Source organism: Sturnus vulgaris, chromosome 1 (assembly GCF_052056855.1).
Source record: "Sturnus vulgaris isolate bStuVul1 chromosome 1, bStuVul1.hap1, whole genome shotgun sequence".
Taxonomy (NCBI): domain Eukaryota; kingdom Metazoa; phylum Chordata; class Aves; order Passeriformes; family Sturnidae; genus Sturnus; species Sturnus vulgaris.
Window position 1 is genome coordinate 114,724,631 of NC_142243.1, and position 25,137 is coordinate 114,749,767.

The 25,137-nt window shown below is 40.8% G+C and overlaps 1 protein-coding gene across 2 annotated transcripts in view; it reads right to left on the reverse strand.

Moving 5' to 3' along the window:
* Positions 1-1,322: 1,322 nt before the first annotated feature.
* The window catches only part of LOC106851966 (ethanolaminephosphotransferase 1-like), a 54,213-nt gene continuing 30,398 nt past the window's right edge, over positions 1,323-25,137 (reverse strand). Inside the window, exons 6-10 of one of the 2 annotated variants that reach the window (XM_014874337.2) lie at positions 19,336-19,444; positions 9,247-9,295; positions 6,419-6,599; positions 3,298-3,480; positions 1,323-2,178 (exon numbers count right to left, since the gene is read on the reverse strand). In XM_014874337.2, coding sequence (XP_014729823.2) covers positions 2,113-2,178; positions 3,298-3,480; positions 6,419-6,599; positions 9,247-9,295; positions 19,336-19,444 — 588 coding nt within the window. In that variant the 3' untranslated portion in view covers positions 1,323-2,112. The other variant, XM_088174696.1, reaches the window with a different exon arrangement.

Consider the following 25,137-nt stretch of genomic DNA (forward strand, 5'->3'; position numbering starts at 1 on the left):
TGTATCCTAATTCTTTTCTCACCAGAATTTCCTCAATAGTTGTAATGGAAAGGTGAAAAAAAACTGCCTTTATAAAGCAGGTGAGACTTCTGTGGGAGTGCATCAGGTATTGGATGTAGTCTTTTAACTTCATCAAACGTTGAGACTGCTGGGTGCCTACAGCAACATCAAACTCATCACTCCCCTTCAAATACAGTCAGAACCGCCCTTTTTGGCAAACCTCATCAAATAAAGAGCCTTGAGACTTACTCCAGGGGAGTCCTTGGGTAGTTAGGAGTGCCTCTGTGGAGACCCCATGGTCCCTGAGCGTCCCACAGGGTAAGGGCATGGCTGCCACACCAGCGGGGAGGAAGGCTGGGAGATGCCTCTTGTAGCTGGACCACAGTGGTGCCAAGAGCATCCTCCCTTCCCTGCACGGCTCTTGGCAAAACCTTTGCCTCAGCATTACAGCATAACCTGTCCCCTCTGCCTAACTCACACCTGGAGCTGCTTGGACTGTGACTCATCTGATGTTTGTTTGGGGGAGGACCCTCAATGCGCTTGTTTGGTAGGTGGAACATGGATTCTTTCAAACCTGAAGGAATGTTCTGATATTTCCGCTTTGTGAAGAAGGGAAGATGATGTGCAGGCTTGTCCCCTGATGTCTGTGGTAAGGGCTACCTGGGGAAATCAGCCCTGCTGGTGTTGTGGTAGGGTAACTGCTGTAACAGGCAGTACCAGCTTAAGCTGAAGCTGCTCATACAACTTGCCAGCACTCAGGTGAAAATATTAATAGGAGCTGCTGATGTAAGGGTAAATTAACTGGGGGGCAAACAATCAGGCTAGTGATAAACCCACAGAAAAGGTTTAAGCACTGAAAAATATGAACTTCATATTCAGCTCAGCAGCTCAAAAACTGCACTTCCACCTGGCTTCTGGCAAGTGAGATGGTTAAATAGTAAAAAGAATGTGCCAGGCTGTCAATCACATCCCTCTGTGCTTACCTTGGGGAAGTGGACAGATTGTTTAATTAGTGCGTCAAGGCCACAAAGGCCCTCTGGCTAGGGCAGTGTATGAAAAGAGATGAAACTCAAATTCTTCTCCCTCCTCCAAGGCACGTAGAAAACCCACGTGTATTATAGATGAAGGGAGCAGTTTACATCTGCATGCAAACATGTAATGTTTAAAAAAAAAAATCTTTCTTTTTTCTTTCTTCTATGACATTTTCTAAAACCACAAGAATTTGCTTCAAGCACACAGGCAAAAAATGACTTGTTTAGCATTTCGCACTGGTAGATGATGTTGGACTGAAACTAGTTTTGAAGAGAAATATGCGAATCTTCAAAGGTTTGCAGGCCAAATTTATTTTCAGCTGTTTACCTTTGTAGGCTATATTGTTTGTTGCTACTGAAATATAAACAAAGTGCTTGTTACTGCCTAAAAAATAAATAGAAGGGCCAGCTGCTGCTGTATTAAGCCTGCATTTCTGACAGGTCAGCTGAGACTCATCTTAATGCTGAGAATGGGGAAAAAAGCCTTACATTTCAAAAACACTTTACTGCACCCATAGCTTTCTGAGCTCATTCCCTTGTCTTCACACATTCATAAGAGGTGAGGAAAAGACTGAATGTGCATAAGCCTTTCAGGAGGTTGTGTGGAAGAAATGAGTTGTGAGAAAATAAATACAGCAAATGAAGCAGGCACAGATGTCTGAGTGGGAAGGACGTGCAGGTGGGGTTTGCATTGCTGGGGTCCCACTGGTGACTAGGCTGGGCAAAACTAGTGCTGGTTATAAACCACCAAAGATCTTGTATATTCCAGCGTGGATTTATCCAGGACTTTGGGCATAGTGGTAAGGAGGAGGAAGACAAAGTGGTAAAGAGGAGAGGTGAGTAACACAGCTTGGTAAAAAGAATAAATACCGACAGAAGAACTGGGTAAAGTTCTCTGCTGGACAGGCATCTTCCTCTGAGATGAAGCATCTAGCTGCATAGCTCATTGTCGCAGTGGTTCAGATATCTGTACTATTCTATTCTTTGGTTATTTTAATCAGATTCATTCCAACTATTTATCACATCAGAAGAGCTGCAAATCTCCATGTCAAGTGTTACAGTCTGATCCTAGTGCAGGTGTTCACTCTTGGACACGTTTCTTCAGGGAAAAGATGTAAATGTTCAAGTGCTCACTCAGCTGCCTACCCTGAAGAGAAATCACAGAGATTAGCAACCTGTTTTGTATGTACTTCACAATTCACTGCCTCTCCTTTCCCAGTAAGAGAGGGGAGGACCCAACCACAGTCCTCACGTACTGGAGGATCTGTGAGTACACAGGGACCTGTAAGTGTTTGAACAAGAGAGCTGTTTTCCTTACATTCCTCTTGAAACACACTGCTGGGAAGTTACACGGCTACAGACCAGATTCACGGGTGATATAAGCTGTGATGGAGCTGGGCCCCTCAGTCAATTGTGAATTTTGACCAGGTATTTCCATTCTGACCCCCACCAGCAGGTCCATGTTGATGCTCAAGCAGACTCTACTATGTCACCAATGTCTGCTGACAAGAGGCTGCTTTCAAAGAAAAATCCTTACATTCCAATGGTGTGGCTCAAATAAAAGAATGCTGACCAGCTCCCTCTGAAATGGGACCTTTGCAACGCAAGGTGTTTTATCTAAAAGCTAAAGCCATTTAAACAGTTGCTAAAGGATCATTTGACAATTTATTAAAGTGGCCATCAACAAAGTAAAACTTAATTTAAGCAGTAGTTCAGAAGACAAAGACAAGACTGAAATCTAGCAGAAAAAATATGTGCTGGTAGGATTGAATGAACTGGAAAACTATTCATGTCACCAGCTTGAGAGATGCTAGCAAAGGGCCAAGAAAAAATTGGGACATCTACTTTGCCTGGAGATTCAAAGCAAAGTTGACCTTATTTTATTGTTTCTATTTATGTCACTTTGCATTTTACCTTCCTATTTTTTCAGTCAACTGACCTTAGGAAGAAGAAAGGCAAAAAAGAGGGGTGGAAGCATTCATGCCGCATGGGTCGACTGCTACATAAAACCAGTCCATAAATATTCTGATTCTAATGGGTTTAAAGCTGAAACCAGTTGGCTACACTGGAATAATTCAAGTCACTGAAGTTGCTGCACGTGCAAAAAGGCATTGCCTGCAATAAACTGATTTCTTTTTTCTTAACTTGAGACTAAATAAAACACCACCCAGGACTAAAAAAAAAATCCCAAAAAACCCAAACCATAAACATTCAGACTCCCAGACAACGCCCCGACCAGAACCTGTTTCCAGACCCCCCTGCTCACCACGCAGACCCCGTAGTGCACGTGGGCAGCCGTGAGCAGGGCAGTGAAGACACCAAGAACCGCTTCTTCCATGGAGCCCAGCAGCCCGGAGGTGGCCGCGTACACCACCAGCGCCAGCGGGAACAGGAACCAGTGGAACAGCTCCGGCCGCGTGCTGCTCATCTGGCACATGATCACCTTGCACTGGTGGAGCAAAAGGGGCCGGGTGAGAAGCGCTGGGCCAGCCCCGAGGCTCTAAGGAAAAGCATTTCCATTTTCTCCGCGGGTTGCTTTGGGTGAAACAAGGCTACAGCTCAAAATGGGGCTTGTTTCTGGTGAGAAGGCTGCTGCAGGTACACGCCTTTCTGCCTCACTGGGTCCTAGAGGACATGATTACAATTTAAAATGCACCTTTACACTTGATAAGTGAAAGCACATCTTCACAAAAGGGGAATTTGTTTGCCACCTTATGTTTTCACAGAGGCTCCCAAAGTTGTGATCCCAAATCAAATGTGCCACCACTTAATCACTGGGAGAGTGTGCTGGTATTTTAATCATGGGGCCTGACAGAAGTATCTTCTGGTTCATTGTATAGAAGAGAGGGAAGACAATATATGACATATTCACATCCTGTTTTTCTTTCCTAGCACTCCTTTATGTACTAAAACACCAATTTCTTGGCTTGATCATGGCAGTGGGCTCCCTGGAGATGCAGCTGGGGGCCCAGAGAAAGGGATCCCACTCAGAATGGCAGAAAAAATGAATATGTGGTGCATGGTTTAACTGAAGGCAATTAGCTTAATTCTACTGAGTTCTGGAAACATAATGAGATTAATTCACTTGCAATTCAGTATTTTAAAAGCAATTAAGCAAACACAAAGTGTTTTGTCTGGTTTAGGCTCCTTAAGAAATGTGTCTCATATATACCATGCCGTTACAAAAAAGAAAAGGAATTTAGGCACATCTGAAATATTTTATTGATTTAAGTTTCACTCAAAATTGAAATGTGGTTAAAAATAGATTTTATGTATCCTGAAAGCAGCAGAAGAATGAAAAACTCATTCCCTGTGCAGTGCCTGAAATCTTATGACAGCAGCAGTAGGAGTCTGACCATAGGAAAGAAATACTGCCTTTACTGCCTGTGCTGTGGAAGCTGAAGAATGCAAAAATAAACCATGAAAAAATAATTAACTTTGAATAGTGGAAGAACTAAGCCTTTGTACCTAATGTTAATATTTTCACTTACATACTCAGTATTGATTGTGAATTTTTTTTAATAACATTGGTTTTATGAGTCCTTTGGGAATCATTCCAGAGAGTATCAGAAATTGCTAAAGCAATCTATAAGCTATAATTTTTCTGGCTGCATAACTGAACCTGACCATAGGTTGGGTTTCACATTGTATTAAACCATTATTATACTTATATATATACATGGTAACGGCATGAGAAGTTCCAGACACTGGAACTGGAATGGCAGGTAGAGAACCATGGTTTGCAGTTTGTGGTCTGCAGAACAGGTAATGGAAACCCAATGTGTCAGGCTATCATGGAGAAGAGAAGTATTGCCATGACAAGCCTTCCTCTGATGCTGGAGGAAACGTCTAAGGGACCAGAAGAGGTGAAAGAAAATGCAAGCTTGATTTTCAACTTTAGAATGTTACAAATTCCAACTAACACCTATACATTTTTAATGCTTGCTTTTAAAATGTTTAAAATTTTCAGCTAGCATGCATACATTTTTAATTCACACGAGCCTCCAACACTGCAATGTATGTTTTGGGAAAAGAAAAAACAAAGCCTGAAGAGTACGTATTGCACCCAGTGTCTGATAAACTGCAGCCTGTAAAGAAACTTCTGGTTTGCCTTACTATTTTCCTTCTGTAAGCATCCTGCCACAATCACTCTTGGTTGGTTAAGATGTATGTGCAGAATATGCCATCTGCCAAACTCTGAAAGCATTTTCCCTAATGGCATGAAGCAATTGTATTTCTCGTTTTGGAATCTCCGGTATTCTCTTAAGAAAAAGGGATAGATTAGGTAATGGATAATGCAATAAATAATACAATAAAACTTACATATCTGAAAATCAACTCATTTTTGTGAGATTAAGTCCTTAAGATGGAACTTTTTGACTTGTGACCCACAGAAATGTACATTTATAAGATACATCTAACAAACATCACAATTATAACTTTTTTTCCATTCCTGAATTTAGATTTCTAAAGGGGCTACACTTTCTCTTTTAAAACCTCACATTTTTTTAAGATGTCTCATAGCACAAGCCTTTCACTTTTTAAACTGCATGTAGCATTGCTCAATGGCAAGATTTTAGTTGGTGTTGGAGACTATTTTCCTAAGATGACACTAGTCACTATCCCCTAGGGCATTTTTGCTTAAATGCAAGAACACCTTTCTGCTTGGCTGCTCTCCTGGCTTCCCCCAGAGAAGAAAGCCCTGGGTTACCTGCAGGGCTCAGCACCACTGTCTGGCTGCCCGTGCTGGAACTGCACAGAGGTTTGTGCTGTCCCTTGGGAACTAAAGGGGGGAAACTGGTCACCATGTGGTACAGGAGAAACTAATCTGTGAGCAGAGAGCCATCATGAGGCCCCTACAGCTCTGCACATCCTTCCCTAAAACACGCTGTCAGTGGCATGGTCTTTTTTGGAATGGTGAAGGGAAAATGTAGGATCAGCTGAACTGCAGGATACAGGAATGGATGTACCACAGTCATGGACACAAGAGCAAGGGAAAGCTACATGCCCTCCACTCGTGCTAGTAAATCTGTGCCAGTGTTGATGTTTCTTTGACAAGTCCCCAGTTCTGCCCGTATGTTGGGGAGTATTTGCTATATTTCAGGGCATCCCTAGGGTTTTCATAAACCCTCAGAAAACAAACCAGAACCCTCACAAAAGTGTTACACTGTGGCAGAGAAGGTATTTCAGTACTGTAAGTGTCCTAAGTCCAGACACGTGTTGTGATGTATTTTTTATGAGACGGAGTGTAACATAGAGGTAGAAGAGCTGTGTGATTCTGATGATTGTAGCTACATTTTCTGCTCCCTTCTGCTTACTCACAGAAAAATAGAAAGCTGTCTCTAAATAATACCACCTAAATATACTAAATATATAAATATACTTACAATAACATTTGAGAAAGCAACCCCAACCATCCACAAAAACAGTCTGGGTTGCTTTGCTAATATGTTGTTTGGAGATAAAACCACCCAGACTGTAAGAAGAATAAACAGCAACACAGGTGACACAAGAGGTAGCAGTCCTTCATACAGAGAATCATTCTTCAGGGTTTTCTTTAAATGTGCTCTGGAAAAAAAATACAATCATTTTGTAGAGAAACTAAGTTTATCCATTCTATTTCTACACAGTAACTTCAAACTCTAGACCAAACTCAGCCCAAGAATACATCTTGCAACCAGTACAAATGTACTAGATACCAGATATTTTACAAGAAATTGTAGTATACCCAAGTAGCATTTATTTCTGGGGTTAACTTATACTGATTTATTCACATAGTTCCTGATCAGCTTCACTTGCTCACCATTTGCCATGGACCAGTAAACTCACACAAAGTGAGCTGCAGTACTCTCAAGGATGCAGACATGCTGTGAGAATTCAAAATGCACCTGTCCTGGGGTACAATGCAAAAATGTGTATTCTATCACCATCTGTTAAAATGTGGGAGGGGTGGTGATCCTTATCTCTGTGGGAGATATCCTCTGCTGATGTGCCATCTGATAAGATGGGGGGATGATCATCGTTATCTATTCACAACCCATCCCTCCTCCAGAAGATATATTCTGTTAATGGGCCATTAAGTCCTATTGTGTGACTGATAAGATTACATCACCCCATTGGGAGATGCCCCAACCAGGGGCAGGAGCCAAGCCTTTCCTACCTAGATAAAAAACTGGGGTTTGGGACCCGAGGGCAGACCTTTCTACTGGATCCCAGAGGAAAGTCGGACCTTTTTCCACATCATCGCTGGATCTTCGGAGGAAAACTGCACCTTCTACAGGAGCACTGCTTCAACAGAACCACATCTGTCATCCAGGAGGACTGCAGCCACCATTTATACGGACTGCTACCAACACCCTGACTGACAGGGTGTCAGGTTGTATTTCTGACTGTGTTGGTGGTTGTTTCTTTTATATTATTGCATGTATTTTATTTTTTTCTCTTTTCTCCTATTAAATTGTATTACTGACTTGGAGTCTCGCACTGGTTTTACTTTCAAACCAACACAGCACCTTTTAGAGAATGAAGCTTCTAACATGAGACATGAGCTTGTTTCAGCCAATACACCCCACGTTTTCAGTAGCAGCAGAGTCAAGAACATGGCTGGCAGGTATTGCTGTTGTTTAGGTCTGGAGGTGATGCTGCTTGGCAATCCTGTATATTAGGATTTAGGTACTTTAGTCCAAGTACAGCCTAAAGGGGAGGTTTTTGGCTAACTGGAGTACAGGAAAATTAATGATGCATTGTGTTTTCTTGGGTATTTTCAGCTGTTTTTTAAAGGTAGTAAACTATTGCATTTTCTGTCAGCTAGGGAAATGGTAACTCAAAGTTCACTACCACTAAACCATGCCTTCATACAGCTAGCTCAGAAGAGCAGTTCTGTGTTTGAAATGTACTGGGAAATGTCCTGTTTAAAATCTCTGAACATATATATTTATAGAAACAGCTAGACAAAAATCCAAGAAATATCTTTCTCATGCCAAAAAAAATATCTATTCCTAAAATAACAACTGAGAACAGGCATCAGGAAGAAGACAGAGAGGAGTTGATTGGAAAACTTAAATCCTTCATCATCAAAGAGCTTGTGGGTGCATCATTCAAGCTAACCTGACTGGTAGTTTAAAATTTTTGTGCTCTTCCCTTCAGAGGAATGACAAACCCAGAGGAGGCTTGAGAGGAACTATGTCAAGTGATGACTTGAAAAGGAAAACACTAAACAAAAGTCCTGACAGGAAAGGAAGGAAACCAAACCCTCAGTGTTCACTGGGGTAAAGGCTGCCACTGCCAAGGGCTGACATGCACAAGGTGCTTCCCTCCTCCTCTCAGTCATCCCCAAACCAGACTTCCTTGCTCCCAGCCCCCTGCCCCACAGCCCAGCCCTTCTGCAGGTCCTCAGCCTTTCCTGCCCACATCTCCCATCTCTGCACACTTCCTGCCCCAAACACAGGGCTGTGCGAGCTTTTGGTAGCTACACGGAGCACCATCACACAAAAAGGGCTGTGTAGGAGAGATGGGACATTGTCTTCTAGTCTCTCATGTGAATATTAGTCTCCACTAATTCCTGAAGACAAGCAGTGACAGTCCCTCCTCCAGGACACTTAGGACCTGAAAGACCTGAAGTGACAGATGAGTGAAATGAGCTAGCAAATACTAGTGGAAGGCAGGCAGCATTAATAAAAATAGGCCATTGGAGTACAAACTAACGGTGTATAAAATTCCTGGGTGCAGCAGGCCAGTTCTTAGATGTAATCACAGCTTGCCACCTGCCTAGCTTACATCTGATAGCAATTATCTGCAGACTTCATACAGAGGAGTTTCACAGAAGGACCAGGAAGACAATTAAGTACTTCACAGAGTGCAGGATGGTCAGCTACAGAATTCCACCCAGCACAGGCAGAAGTTACAAATCACATTTGATTGCAAATATAATGCGGTGTTTTTTACTACAGAGCCTTTATCGGTTTACTGTGCTGGACCACTGTAAGACTGCGTGGAGAACAGCAAGTGAAAGGAAAAGGAGAAAGTTGTAAACATGAAAAAGAAAAGAGATTCTGAAAACTCACCAGAAAAACCTTTTACTACATTATCAGGACAGCATCTGGATGAAAGAAGCTAGGCTGCTTCAAGCATTACATTTATTCGTAAATGAGGAAACCATTAAATATATAGAATTAAATAGGAGGTGATAGAACTTATTTAATGTTAATTAACTTACCTGTGAATGTTGTATAGTGTTTGTGGAAATGATAGAAACAAACTGAAGCCTGGAAGAGAAAAAAAATTCATACGTAATTTGACACTGATGACCCCAGAGTTTTTCATATGATAACAGACTTAAGGTTCTATTCTAAAAATGATTCAGTGCTCCTGTACTCATTACAGGATATGAACTGAGTTTGGGGACTTCAGACAATAATAAAACTGTCCTCTTTTTACCCAAAGAAAGAGCTGCTAGAAATAGTTGCTGATACAGAATTTCCTGTGTAACGAGTGACAAGACCAGAATTTAAAAAAAAATTCTGATGTAGCTAATAGTTAGGATCAATTATTTTTCATACAGGTTTCTCTGCTGGACCCAGAACAGCCCTACTTTTCATGAACTGCTGTTTATCTAGAAAAATGCAAGTCTAACACCAAAAGCCTTTGAGTGGAATATAGAGAGACAATAAACCTCAAGCTGGGCTGTTCACATTAATGGAGAAATCAGTTTATAGTTCAAAATATTAAGGGTCAACTAATCATCTGCTTTAATAACACAATAGCTGAAGTTAATTCTTTTTTATGACATGTCCATCATTTGAACAAGTGAGAGTTTTTTACTTCTTTTTTAGCACAGCTGTGGTGTTTCTGGAGCTCAGCTTTAACCCACAGAGCACGAGGGTTTCACCTTTGCTAACGCTGTGTTTCTCTGCACTGCTGCTGGTATTATCAACACAGCTGCCAGCAGCCCCGGAGCTGCCTGAAGACCCAGCTGTACCCCCTCTAACACCCACATCCAAAATATGCTGGTCCCCCCAAGAATCAAAGAAGAATTTCAGCAACAAGTGGAAGTTTGACATTTAAACAAAAAACAAAACAAAACAAAACAAAAGCCACTGTATGGGTCAGCCTTAACTAGGTGAAAATATATATGACTTTATTAATCTATGTCATTCCCTCTAGAGCTCTTTGGTTTGTACTCTTTCCCCCACTTTCTATGTATTGAGGACTTTTCCCTGGTCAGCTTGCTGCTTGGAGATTGCTCTGGGTAGCACATTTCTGCACAGCTTTTTTATTACAGGGCACGAGACTTGGGTGAGGTGAACTGAATTAATACATAATTCCTATTTTATTATGGGCAAAAAAAGCACTCTGATGTGTTAAACTTTCTGGTTTTGACCTAAAACATCTCATTCAAGAAGCACTGTGCTGCCAGTACAGAAAAGTAGAAAACTTTAATCTTGTTATTAGCAATATGGGGGGGGAAAATGAATAAAGAGATGATTTCAGATGACTTTGTTCTGGGGCTAATGTGACATAGCAGTATCTTGAGAAATGTCAGTGTTTACCCTTCAGTCCTCAACAAGGACATACCCAAGTGTTTAGCATGCCCTGGCCTCTGTGGCAACTCAAGAGAAGGAAAACTAAACATGAAAGAATAGTGGAGATCAGGACTGTTGGAAATGAGAGGAAATAAAAAGGGATGCAATGGATGATCTATCTCTTCAGTCTTTCTGGTTATCTTCTAAAGGGAAGGAAACAAAGAATTGAAAAAAAAAATGAAAAGCCAGCCTGTAAATAATTTCAGGTATTGCATTTTTTTCAAGTTTACTTTTTGGATTTGCCTTTTAAAACAATTAAGAGCTCTGCTTCTTTACCATAGCAGAAACTCGCTATCAAACAGCTGAAGGATGTGCAAATGAAGTAATATCCCAAGTATTTTGTCAATATATTTCTAAAATTCACAGGCTTAGTGCCTTCAGAGTGATCTGTGTTTAATGTGCACTGCAGTTAGCTATGTTTTCTATTAGGCAGGGAGCGCTAGTTCAATAAAATCTTGAGTTACGTACAGCAGTTCCAACATCTGTATCACATTAGAGCAGACATGAGACAAAACATTGACTCTTGAGGTTAAATCTAAATTTCCTGCTGCAATCCTGAAGTTTGATTTGTTAGGAGAAAAGCAACCGAGAGGAACAGAAATAGAGACTAGAACTAGAAATAGAATTCAAAGAGCAATGGTTGCCAACAATTTGTTATTTTTATGAAGTGCCATTTTAGTTAGAAATAACACACTGACCACAAACAGTCCCCCAGCTAGCAAAAGCCACTTTCCAAACGGGGCAGTTCCACCAGTTACTCCCCTGTATTTTTACACGGCTTTGCTTTTAGCACAGCGAATGAGCTGAGGATGCAGCAGGGAAAGCAAAGGGTGTTCCCCCGTTTCTTATGGGATTTTCAGAATTCCATCATTTCCTACAACATGTTGCTTTCCCATCTTTTTTTAGCTAAAGAGGCCTGGCTTGGGGGCTGCTTTTGGTACTCATTAAGTCTGCTTTTTAATTGGCATTAAGGATCCCTTTGTGCCCAGGAGCTAAACTGCTGCATCCGCATTGCTGCCATTCCCTGCTGCTCTGAAGAACAAAAGGTGCAGCCTGGAAAGCAAACCCACTGCTGGCTCTGTGGAGCTCAGCCACCCAGGCACTGCCCATGTGATGATCATGGAGCTTTTTTTTTGTTTGTTTTTAATGTCCTAAAAGTACATATTTTATTTTAAAATATTTTTTTAAATCCGATTTCAGCGCATTAGATGTTTTTAACACATATGGGAAAATAGAACTCCTCAAGTGTTCTTAGAAGTAGTATACTGCTCTTTTGGGGTTTTTTAGTTTCTTCTTTAGTATTTTCCCGTTCTTCAGCTGATTTAAAATCTGAGACCCAACTGTAAGAACACAGGCCTATTTTAAAAGCAGAAATACCAAAGCACAGATGGGTGGCACAGATACACAGGGAATTCTTGTGTCACGCTAGGCTGAAAGTATCAAGCCCAAATCCTCGGATTTAGGTACAATCCTATCGTCAGTCCTCTGTGTTGCACAATGTAGACTCTCTTTTCAGAGAAATAAACATTTTTAAAGCTCTTTATCGGGAATTATTTTGTCCATATTAAAAAATGCCAAACATAAGCATAAACAAACAAACAAATCCCAATGCATTCAGAAATTTAGGATTAAAGACATAGCAAAAGTGAAGAAATGAAGGCATTATCTTGTTTCCCAAATATGTATATGTATAAAAGCACACAGATACATACACAGACGTGCATATAAATATGTGTGCACATATATGTATGTGTATGTATGTGTATATGTATATGTCTATGTCGATGTATATGTGTATAAAAGAGATCAAAAGGTAATTCCCATCAGTCTTAAGGACAACTTTAGATTTCATTTAGTGCTTTCAAATTCAATTCCAAACCAATAAGATGTGTGATACAATAAATTAATAATAAGTATAATTTTAAAAAGCTAGCACACAATGGATACCATGGTGCCTTGTTGCTCATGTTATTTGGACTAACAGTAATATATTTTAATTATGTGAGGGCATTTTAAATGCTTCTAGAAGCTTCAGTAGATCTAGAGGCAGACAGGTTGTTTTCATGACATGCTGCAGTTACTGCGGCTGCTGTATCCGATTTGATTCAGGTATTTCTGCAAAATACAGACTAGGTCATTGCAGAGAAAGTGAGGGTATGGCCAGAAACAAACTGCTGACACTACTGTCAGTTCCAGAAAAAGCTATTTCAGTACCCAACAGCCCCATGCTGGCACTCAGACAAAGCAAGCAGCCTGATGCAGGTAGCCACGTTTCTGAAAACACAAAACCTCACAGGCTGTAAACACTGCTAAATAAAGAAGTGACTCCAAGACACCTAAACCACTAAACAAGTTATAGTGCTTCAAAGGAAGGACAACCTTCGCTATTTATCTTCTCTACACCTTTGCTATCCTAAATCCCCTTTGATGATAAGCTCCTGACAAATGAATCATCCTTAAACTGTCCTAAGAAAAGCACTGAAATTTTATTTGTTAAGAACCAGCTTTCCTGATTGCTAAAACTTCAAAAACTCAAAAATGAGACAGTGCGATACAGGGATGGAATTTTAGGTGAACATTGCACTGGAAATTGTGCGAATTTGTTCAGGGAATACCATCCCTCCCAAAAAATACTCTCCAGAGCATTCATCCCATTTGGGACACAGGAAAGAAGTCTGTGCAGACCTTCTGGGCATATGACAGAAGTTGACCAACTCTCTAACAGAAGGAAGTTTTACTTGCATTTCAGCTTACAAATCAAATACTATCACGCTCCTCTCTCATTCTTCAATTGCCCACACCTCTGCATGGCCTTCTTCAGTACACTGCTTGGCCTTTCCATCTCTAGGTTAATAATCCATCATACTCCATGTTTGCTATAAAGAAATGGGATGTTATCATTTACCTTTCTTAGCCACCAGACGAGAAAAATTAGATTCAAAACACCCAGGCCTCAATATCAGCTTGAGAAAATATTCAAACACTTTTTCCATGGTGTTTTTTCCAAATTCCTTGCACATTTAGAGCAGCTAGACACATGAAAATATCTTGACACACTGAATGTTTAGCACACTGATCAGTGCCTGGAAGCAAGCTTCATCAAAAGGTGAACATTTTAGAAGCACTTGTTACTGGAACAGAAACTTTTTATGGAACAGTGTGACCATCTCAGGTATGTCTTGAGCAGATAACTCTTAATTGGTTGTGCAAACACATAATTGCATTTTGAGCTGTCCACCAAAAAATCCATTATATTTCATTAGTATGTAAAATGGTAAACTTAAAACCACTTAGTAGTTGGGGGGGGACCTTGGAAAACAAATACATTGTTTGCAGACTTAATTGAGCCTGTAAAGTTTGAATACATTAGGGTGAAAAATACACCCAAAATCCACAGTATGAAATTATTTGACAGCGATTAAAGGAAATAAAGTAAACATAAATACTGTCTTTGTGCATAGAGTTGATGTAGGTTTTGGATGTTTAGCATCTAAGATGTTTCTTGAGTATAAAGTCTGTATAGAGATGCATTTATCATGTTTGTTGAAAAGAGATGTGTTTATCATGCTTGCTGATTTTATACCTCATTTTCAGTGTCTAAGGAAGTACACATGGCATTTATCTCAAACTAAGATAACCATTAGCATTCAGAGGGATTTAACACAGACTGAAGAATTAGTTTACGGATGTAGCTGCTTCTTTGATGTAGTTCTGTTCACACATCCTTCTGTTTCTGGGCACAGCAAGAATTGAGCACCAGAGAAACAGTGCCTTTATTTGAAAAGCCCAGGCTGGCTTCCAGAAGGACTCTGCCAGGCGAGCTCCCTTGTCTGACCTTCTCCTGGGGCTCTCAGAGCCCCTGAAATGACTCCTCACATCTTAACACACCAAACTCATTCCCACCTGTAATCAGCATCCCGTGACACTGCTCTGCCTCCAGCCTTGAACACTCTGCTTTCCTGAGTTATTGTTCTGACTGGTTCAGATGAGTTACTCCAAACATGAACTCAGTGGCTTCTTAAAAATATATCTCAAGTGACAGGTGAGTATTTCACACCCTTTACTTTAACAGAGCCTCATACAATCTGTCACAACAATGCCTTAATAAATGTTAAATTGGTGACAGACACGTAGAAGCCAACTCATGTTAACCACACTTCTCAAACAAGACTGGTCAAAGCCTGTTGGAGCAATAACATTGCTATGTTTGAAAACATAGCACTTGATGTTTAATCATTCAGCAAGTCATCACTAGGTCAGAACCATCAGCCACTTCACAATGGGAACTATAAGAAATCACTACAGAATGACTTGTCATTCCATAGGGGTCAGAAATAATTCATAATTTGACCATGGGCTCCTAAAGAGTTTCTGACACTGAAAAAGAGGCAGGCTGCTGTATGAACACCCATGGCAAGGACTTGTGTGTCTTCATTTGATACACAGGATGTAGCACAGTGTAAGTACAAGACACTGTTTTACAGGGGTAACTGCTTTCCCACTATGATGGAATTCAACTAATTGGCATGTTTTAATGTTACAGCTCGGCCTCGTTGTTAGTTTTTTGCTGCTATAATCTGTTCATTTATGTTTTCACTCCTCGTTTTATATACTTTAGTAGCTCAGGGAAGAGTGACCTCAAGGAAAACACTCAGTAGAAGTCAGCATAGAACACAAACCCATGCATATCATAGGAAAAAATTTTGAATGTTTTGGCCCCATCTCTAAAACAAAGTTCAAGTTTCAGATCTCTGACAGATGTTAGTACTCAATTCACATTTCATGTTCAAACCTGCACTTTGAAAACTTGTTTCAGCTTTGCCACAGGCAAACCTGGGAAAAGGAAGTAGCTAGATCTGGGCACTGTTGACCACATAGAGTGGACTCAAACATGACACCATGTCTGCATTACAGAATAGTCTGCCCCATGTGCCACACAGTGATGAAGTATAACATATCCACTCCATGCTTAAATGATCATTTTCCCACAAAGTCTGTTCTTGTGGTTGCAATTAATACTGAGAAGGAGCAGGAAACTCTGTGCATCCAGGCATCATTTTTCCAACTTGCCTTCCTAAGGAATGAAGCTGATGTGCTAGCTCTGCTTGTTTGCGTACATCTCACCACAACTTCCAAGTCCTCAGTCAATTCTGAACAAAAGAATATACCAAAAGAAATTTCCAGTAAGATGCATGTCTCCAGTCAGGATTGTAGCCTGAACTCAAATTTTATTAGACATTATAAAATCTTCATGACGTGAGAAATGCTTCATGCAGAGCATGCTTATTTAATAGCAACGTGAGACAGCAACCATCATCAATTAGTAATGCTGCTCCTTGAACTACAGATGCCTACCTGTCAGTGAAAATCTTCTTACAAAGTCTACAGCATCATTTGTGGTACTAGAATTTATGTGCAGAACTGACTGCTTTAAAAATGCTTATTGTAAATAATTTATATTGCTCTCAACCTGATAGCACACAGTGACAGGGAATCTTAGGCATTTGGGATGCCCTGGAGGGGTGAAAATAAATGATAGCTCTCACCCCAGTGCTGCCCTTTGAAGGGACCCTAGTTAGCCAGACACTGCTATGGGACAATTGTGTTTAAGTCCCAAGAGAGCTTTTGGAGTGTCATCCACAGGAGCCCTGATGAGTGCAGAAGTAATTAGTTCCAGATGAGCACACAGGCATATAACTTTAAAAGGGTCTGTCTGCTCCCATGCTGGGAGAGAAAAGGCATCTCTGCCTACAGCCAGGTCAACATGCTCTGGAAACTGGAGAAGGACCTTCCTCATTGATTCAGGGTCCAGCTAAGTGTGTGTTTTGGAGCTGAAGGATGGAATTGCATTCACTGCCGGTGAAAGTTACAGGATCATGTTTGTTGGGTAGCTGACAAATTCCCATAAAATACTATGCTGAAGTTTCTCTGTTTCACAGGGTAGTCCTCTGAGGTCACTGCTCAGCAGCTTAAGACTTGGCTTTCCTACAGGTGTTCACAGTGTGCCAGACAGTTCCCAGGAACATACATAAAGCTCTCTTTCCTAAAACATCTAATCTAAACACCAGTATTGCTGCACTTTTATGTATATCTTTGTGTGTTCTGGCACCTGATAAAAGCTCCATTATTTTCAACAAGTGAGTGTCACCTGGTGATACCACAGCTTCCTCTGAGGAGGTGCTTTCTCAGGGTTCATCCTTAGGTTATACATGGGTTATTTTTTTCCCCCAGAAAACTCCAGGAAAGACATCTGAAAAACAGTCCTGTGCATCTCGTTTGGATTTCTTCCCACCACAGAAGGTACGAGCTAAAGCCCAGCTGCTCTCGGAGAAGCGACTCAGAGCTGAACTCCTGTTGTTCCTGTTGTGTACAGAACAGTAAAAGCACCAAACAAATGCCAAGTATTGATGGAGCAGCTACAGGTTCCTTGTTAGAAGGACCACTAGTGACTACTAAATGCCATCAGATGGTTAAGCACAGCCATTTATTTTTAATGGCTCCTCTCAGGATCCTGGGAAACTAGCTTGTAAAAAGCATCAGAGGCCCACTTTGTTTTTAACTAGCCACAAAGGCATTTAACTGAGCAACTCAGAGGGGGCTCTCTGATACAAATGCTTCTGGCTAAACAAGACACACTTGCTGCAGTCTCTCTAAGGAAAAGAATAATTGAATCGTCCTGGCTGCTTGGCCATAGGTGTAGGTTAGGTACTGCAGCCACAGTGGGGTTCTGCAATTTACCACAAGCTTCTAAAAACCTGACATATCTCTAGGCACTGCACACAGGCTACCCAATGATAACCACCGTACAGATGAGCTGAGATTCCAATGTGAAACGGCAGTGCTTTTTGGACCAGCATGACCCTTAGTGGAAGGATTCTACTTTTTTTATATTCAAACTTAGTGTCTGTTTCTAAGAGATTTACTAAGCAGTATGATGATTCTGTAATATAAAGTCAACCAAAACTATTATTTTGCATACTTTAAACCCATATTTAACTTCAACTGATTTGCAAAACTTGTAATTGTGGATAGTGTGCTAGAAACAAGGTTTTTGGAGAAACCTTTTGGCTCCTACTTAAGCCTACTCTGTTTGGGACAATGATGGAAGAAATACTATTCTGTGTTCAAAAATCCTTTCATAGAAGCATACCACAGAAGACAGAAGCAGTACTTCTTTCTAGTGTTAATGGAACAGTCCATCAAACATTGCTTTGCAGCTGGTTCTAGCAAAGTATGAAAAAGGATGCTCACCCCTGCACATCTGACAATGCTGAAATGCTTCCCCTTCCACAAACATTCCTATTATGTTGAACAGTTTGAATTAAACCTTCATCCATGGCTTCCCAAGTGCAAGGGAAGCCATCAGAGTACTCCCTGAATGGGCTGTCATGTGTCTTAGTGACAGGAACCAAGCACTGATGTGTGTAGCACAGAACAAGCATGTTCAGTGGGCTAACCTGCCCTGGGCTTGCAGTGCTGCTTCAAGAGCACAAATCACTCCCTGTCTACAGCTACACCTCTGCCTGAGTGAATAATCCACTGACTATTGAAAAGGCATGATGTCTTTTCATCCTTCTTTTTTTCTTCTCCTCAGAGTGCCTAAATCAGGTCTGACGAGAAAAAGATTCAATAGTCTTGGTCACACTGTTGGATTTATACTCAGGGTAAAGCACAAAACCATGTCCTTGCACACGCTGCTCATTAGGAAGCACAGCCTGAACACAGGGTCTTTTCTAATCTGGGAATTGTGGGAAACAGTGCTGGGGCAGGAGGTGGAACCTGCTGACAGCCTTGCCATGGGGAGAGGGTGGTGAGAGCACACATCAGTGCAAAATGCTCAAATGGCTCCTATCGAGTTGACATGGGGTAAGCACCTAAACCAAGTCCTCCATTTAGCTCAAGGGCACAAGACATTTCTTGGGATGCAAGCCTAGAGTGTTTGTGTCACTCAGTATTTTGGTGCCCTCTTCTCACCACTTGTATGCTCATATAAAAATCTCCAAAGTGCATATGCTAATTTCTTCACTTTCCAAGCAACACATCAAAGCCATTTTGCTCACACAGATTTTCAGCTAAGACTTCTGTATTTTTAACTCATTAAAATGTAACTGCTCTTGTTCTCAGTCCTGATATAGAAGTCAAAAAACATTCAGTGCTCATTTCAAACTACACTGACAGTATGAAATAATGATCAAGTAGGCTATTGCTGTGTATGAAAACTAAACCTCTTCTCTTTGCAAAGGAATTCTAAGGAAGAGCTTAGAAACCACCTGGCCTTTATTCATGTTTACAGTTGTGCATCTAAGGTTATTTAAATAATGTCTCATTCCCTCTGTTCATAATATTTTGGAACATAGTGTGCTCCAGGCCAAAACATTAAACTTAGAATATACATAAATGTAAGTGACATTTTACCTGAGTGACATGAAGAGTTTCTGAGATTTTGGGAGCCCAACCAGCCAGCACACTGCACTGAACTGCACATGCAGATAAGGAATATTTTCTATATTATTTGTGTGCAGTATATAGTAATTCAGCAAGGAAAAAATTTTCCAAAATTATCTACTTTTAAAAAATTTTCCAGCATTAACCCTTTTAATCATCTCTATTCATGTATTTTTGGACTACCAAACACACACACACAAAAAAGGAGGGAAATATTAAAAATATCAAATCAAAATAATTTAAAAGTAGCATACTTTTGCATAGGTCTGGACACTTACCTATAAGCAGGATAACTAATACATCTGTAATATAATAACCAAACAGCAAAGGCTTCTGCCAGACCTCCACACCAACAGTACCGGTGAGCAGATATGCTGCTATTAACACCTACAGAAAAAAAAATAACTTATTTTCAATTCTTTACATCTAAAGGTAGAGAATTTCACTTATCATCTTAATACAAGTGCAAAAGTGAAAAAAAAATCTGTTAGCTGCCTCCTGTCCCTACTTTACCTTTTGCTGCTATGGCAAAACAATTACTTCTAAGCAGTGAAGCAACTTGCAGGGTCACCAACAGAATTATTCAAAATGTATGAAATATGGCAAGCAAGCAACTTCCCTGCTAATGTGTGCATCTGTTTGTATGTGGCAAGTATTACTGACTTACCTTTTCAAAATGCCTAAATCCACTTTTAATGCCAGGTCTCCCCAGTGCACATGCACTTCCCTGTTTTTACATACAGACTTCAGAATTAGCAACGTGGTTATTTTTGCAGCTCTGCCCCTTGAACTGATCATATCAGAATATCTGGGGCGGGGGGAGGAACCCTAAGCTCACCTGAAAGAATAATAAAAAATAATAAAAACATTCAATGGAATGTGAAGATATAAAAAGAATGGGAAAGAGATGAAGTCTTCCCTGATTTTTAGTTTGTTTGACAGATAGCACTAGAGAACACAAAAAGGATCACATAGAGGTCATTAGGAGTGAAAGGACACACACACAAGACTCAGGAGCACCCAGCTGGAGGGACTGCTGCCCTTCTCTTTCTCTAGCCTGCTTTGTTCTCAGCTGGTTAGTTTTGCCATAGGACCCATAAGGGGCTGTATGTTTCATGCTACACCAGCTCTAAATTAAATTGACAATGTTAATTACAATGCCATTTAGAAAACTGCATATTCATCTATTTATTCCCAGGTAATATTCAGTAACCTTTTTATTTTCCACTCAATGCAGCTTCTTACTCTGGGACAAAAACGATTTCCAGCTTTACTTGTGTTTCAGATTTTACTACTTCTTATTTAGGTTTTTTAATAGTAATTTTTTCTGTTATGTGTTTTCTCCTTTTGAACTTCAACAAGCACATTTCTAGCCTTCTATTAAATTCTAACTCAAAGATACACTGCAAATCTCTTTGTTAATTAACAGGCTTTTTTTTTAATCTCACAGATTAAAAGCAGAATGCTGATGTCACTTAAACTTCCATTACACGTAGTTAATACTACATTTGGTTTCACTCACTTCTCTGTATCTGAAATCAAGATTCTTGCCCTGTCAGTATGTAGATCTTTAAGAAGATTTGCTTGGATTTTGCACTGTGGAACAGGGTGTTTGAATTGCCTCTGCAAGAACAAGCAGTACAACAGATCTGCAGCAAGCAGGAGCAGGCACTAGTGAGTGCCATTGTCTTGGGCCACTGAAGACAGTGAGTCAAATTTTGGTCTAAGTGAAGGACATGTATAATGGATTTTGCAATCCCACTGCGTCAGAGCTAACATTTGGCTTCCTGCAGAAATTGTATCATATTACCCATAAGACATGACGGATGGAATCCTGACCCCATCAAAGTTGATGGCAAAACTCCAACTGGCTCTGATGGAGTCTGAATTTACCCTCACACGTTGAATCCTGAACAGACTTTTTTGGCAAGTGATAAAAGAGGAATTTTAGTATTAACCACTATTACAGTCAGTACTTTTGGCAGGGCAGTCATGAGCATCACTGTCAGATGTCAGTGCATGTCTAGGAACAGGAGTGTGGATGCAATGGGATCTCACAGGGAATGCCCTGCCCTGGGATTTGGTGATGCAAGACTCTTAGATTGAGACTGCCCCTTAACAGACGTAGAATATGAAAAAAACCCCACTCCTTGGCTTCAAAATTTGGGTATATTGTTTTTAAGGACTCATCACTTTGATTACACTGAAGCAGTCTTCTGCTTTAGAAAGCACGCCTCCATTAGAAAGCTGGAAGGATGAGAAAATGGCTGTGTCCCTTGAGCTATACTAGCAAAAAACTGAAGATTGTCAAAATTATTAGCAAAGCCTAAGTCTGTTAATGAGTTATATAAACTGTTTTAAAAGGCACTTCTGGTGAAGAAAAAAAGCAAAGCATGTTCCAAAGTGCAACTGAATAATTCTACTTAAGAAAAGATGGCCAACCATCAATCAGCTTTAGTACTTTTCAGATATAAATGTAGTCTTTAGAAAGTAAAAAAAATTGCAGCCTTTTGTAAAATGAGAAGTCCAAATTAAATAGCTGTATTTGATTTTTGTGGCCAGTTTTTGGTAGTGGAGGGCTACAAGGGTGGCTTCTTTTCCCATGTACAGCAGAGCCAACACCAGCTGGCTCCAGGATGGACCCACCACTGGCCAAAGCTACACCAACCAGAAATGGTGACAATGCCTCTGGGAAAACATATTTTAAAAGGAAAGAAAACTTATTGTGCAGTTGTAATTGCTGCCAGAGAAGAAAGGAATGAGAATATGGGAGAGGAACAGCCCTGCACACAAGGTCAGTGGAGAAGAAGGGACAGGAGGTGTCCCAGGCCCTGGAGCTGATATCCCCTGCAGCCCATGGTGCAGCCCATGGTGATGCAGCTGTGCCCCTGCAGCCCTTGGATGTCCAGGGGGATGCAGAGATCCCCTGCAGCCCATGGATGTCCAGGGGGATGCAGAGATCCCCTGCAGCCCATGGATGTCCAGGGGGATGCAGAGATTCCCTGCAGCCCATGGAGGAGCCCACACCAGGGCAGGTGGGCCCCTGAGAGGAATCTGTGAAGCTGCAGGATGCCTGTGCTGGAGCAGGGTCCTGACAGGGATCTGCAGAGATGTGGAGAGAGGAGCCCATGCTGGAGCAGGTCTCCTGGCAGGACTGGTGATCCTGTGGGGGACTCACACTGGAGCAGGCTGTGCCTGAATGACTGCACCCCATGGAAAAAGTGACCCATGGTGCAGCAGTTCACGAAGAACTGTAGCCCATGGGATGGACTCACACTGGAGAAGTTCGCAGAGAACTGCCTCCCATGGGAAGAACCCCACTCTGGAGCAGAGGGAGGATTCCTCTCCATGAGCAGCAGCAGAAACAATTTGTAATGAACTAATCATAATCCCCATTCCCTGTCTCCCTGTGCCAGTAAGGGAGTGGAGGTAGAACCCAGGAAGAAGGGAGAGGTGGGGGAAAGGTGTTCTTAAGATTTGTCCTCCTTCTCATTATCCTGCTTTGATTTTGATTCATAAGAAGTTCAGTTAATATCCCTGAGCTGAATCTGTTTTGCCCATGATAGTAGCTGGTGAGTGATCTCTCCCTGTCCTCCTCTCAACTCATGAGCCTTTCATTATATTTTCTCTCCCCTGTCCAGCTGCAGAGCAGAGTGACAGAGCAGCTTTGGTGGGTGCCTGGCATCCACCCACCACAGTAACACAAGTGAGAACTATAGCAAGGTAATGCAGATGGGCACAATCCTGGATTCCAACTCTTGGCAGCATCTGATCAGGAATATTTTTGGCTTTCCAAGACCTCCTCTGTGAGGATGAGGAATACTGATGCTGAGAAAAATGTGGAAATACAAGGTGTTAATTTGTAGGCTCTTTGATATAGCTGACAGCAGGACATCTGGATTCTGAGCAGGGGTTCCCTATCTTGCCACAATTTTGTAAATAGCAGCAACATAGTCACATTTGTTCCTGTGTGAAATCAGAATAATTCTTTGATGTAGCATTGGGAAAATTCTATATAAACATAAGGCAGTAAAACCCCTCAAAGTCTTCTACCTTCTAGCCTCTTAACTGCTCTCTAAAATACTTGATATTTTTAGATTGTATGTATATACATTTTTTTTTCTTACCCCTGATTTACCATTTCTGTTTTACACACAGGCACATTTAGTATGCTCTGTGATATTCTGCATGATGAAAAAAAATTCAAATATTTTGTCATCTTTAAAAAAAACATGGATATGCTTCTAAATTCTTTATGATTCCACAAAAACCTGACATTAATTTTACAGTAATATTCAATTTCACTAGCATATTGCTATAGTATTAATTGCTCATATGTTGAAATATTTTCCATTAACTCAATGTTCAAAATAAACATCTAGAAAGCAAAGTCATTTAAAATACAAGGCTACTATTCTTCTGATAATAAATGTGACATTGCCTAAAAGAGTAAGAATTATTTTCTACAAGCTATTTCAATAGGAATTTAGCTTTAATGTAATGTGCAATTTTTCCACTTAATTTTTTCCTCCATTCTTTTTCTTTCAATAAATGTTCAATAAAGGTTGCAAATCTTACACTTCGAAAAATTTTACCAAAAATGATCACTTTGCATTTAGACATTATAGACAAATAGTTAAAGGCATGTGGGAGATTAATTAATCAAGAAAAGCTTGTGGAGAATCATAATCAAATGGTTAAGAATGAAGCAGTCTGCTGCAGAAAAAAGCCTGTGCACAGCAGGTTCTTCTGTTCAGATTTCACATGGATACACCATGGGGTTTCCCTCAGCTAACTGAGTATTGAGATCAGTTTCCAGCTGTGTCCAGAGGCAGTTAAAGCAGACACCATGGTCTGGCCAGCACTGCTTCCCCTCTGCTATCACTTCTCTTACTTCAACAATTCCATTGTGCTCCAACTTTAGAACTAAATAATAATATTTTTTCTTCACAAGAAAGATTATGCTTTCCATAGACATTTCAAATCACAAAAGCTCTGAAAGTGAATATCCTTTCAACTGAAATTCAGTTGTGAATTCCAATAATGTGACCAAAGAACAACATCTTTATTTTGTTTTTTAATAGGAAAGGTTTTTTTGCCCCTCAGACGAGGTAGAAATTTTTTCAAGATGTGATATGCACTTGCATTGTTTGGGATTTCTCTGCCAGCTCCCAAAACACCGGCTGCCACAGTACATCCCTGAAAAAGGTCACACGGAACATATTTCAGGATGGGTTTTGTAAATAAGCTTGCCAAAAGAAAACCTGGTATATGGCACCCACGAAAGAAACCTTCCCCAGCTTTGACTGAGAGGAAGGAGAAAAGGAAGTTCTACAATGTTCCAGTTGCTAGGAGCATCGTCTACTTCCATTTATTCAGAGTTCTAAGGCAGGCAGAGGGTTCTCCCAGAGGCTCTAGGTGGTATTGTCCAAAGCCATCAGGCAGGAGCAGCTGGGAAAGCACCTTAGACTGAAACCCTGGGGCTCATGGACCAAAAACCCATCCCTTCAGGCACTACTCTCTCTGTATGTGGATTTCTGATCATTCTCTTCCTGCAGGGCAAGGGCTGGGCCAGGCAGAGCTGCCTGCTGCCTTTGGGATTTTGGTGCTTGTGCTTCTTCTGAGCTTGCCTCTCTTAGCTGGGGAGAGGGAAAGGAAGGAGAGTGGAATTGTCTAGGTCACTGCAGCTCTCACAGCTCTTCACTTTTAATTAAGAATATAAAGGGTATCTCCTGTTACACTTAAGGCAGCACCAATGGAGCAGAGGTATCATTACATCATATTAAGGAAAAATTAGTACTTTGTTCCCCTGCTGTGAACTCAACTGCAATGGCTTATGAAAAGCAACAGCAGGATTAGGCGAGTATTTTATTTGGATGATATTAAATTCTTCAGAAAGAAAACAGATTTTTTTTAAAAAACAAAACAAGATGATGTCTGTGAAAATTAATATATGGCAAGAAGCCAGAAATTTTAATTTCTCAGGAAAGCTTTGTCTTATTTTTTTTTCTCCAAGAAATTTAATTAGCTTTCTTTGGTTGGTCTTGTGACAAAAATAAAAGTCTTTGTTTTCACAAGCT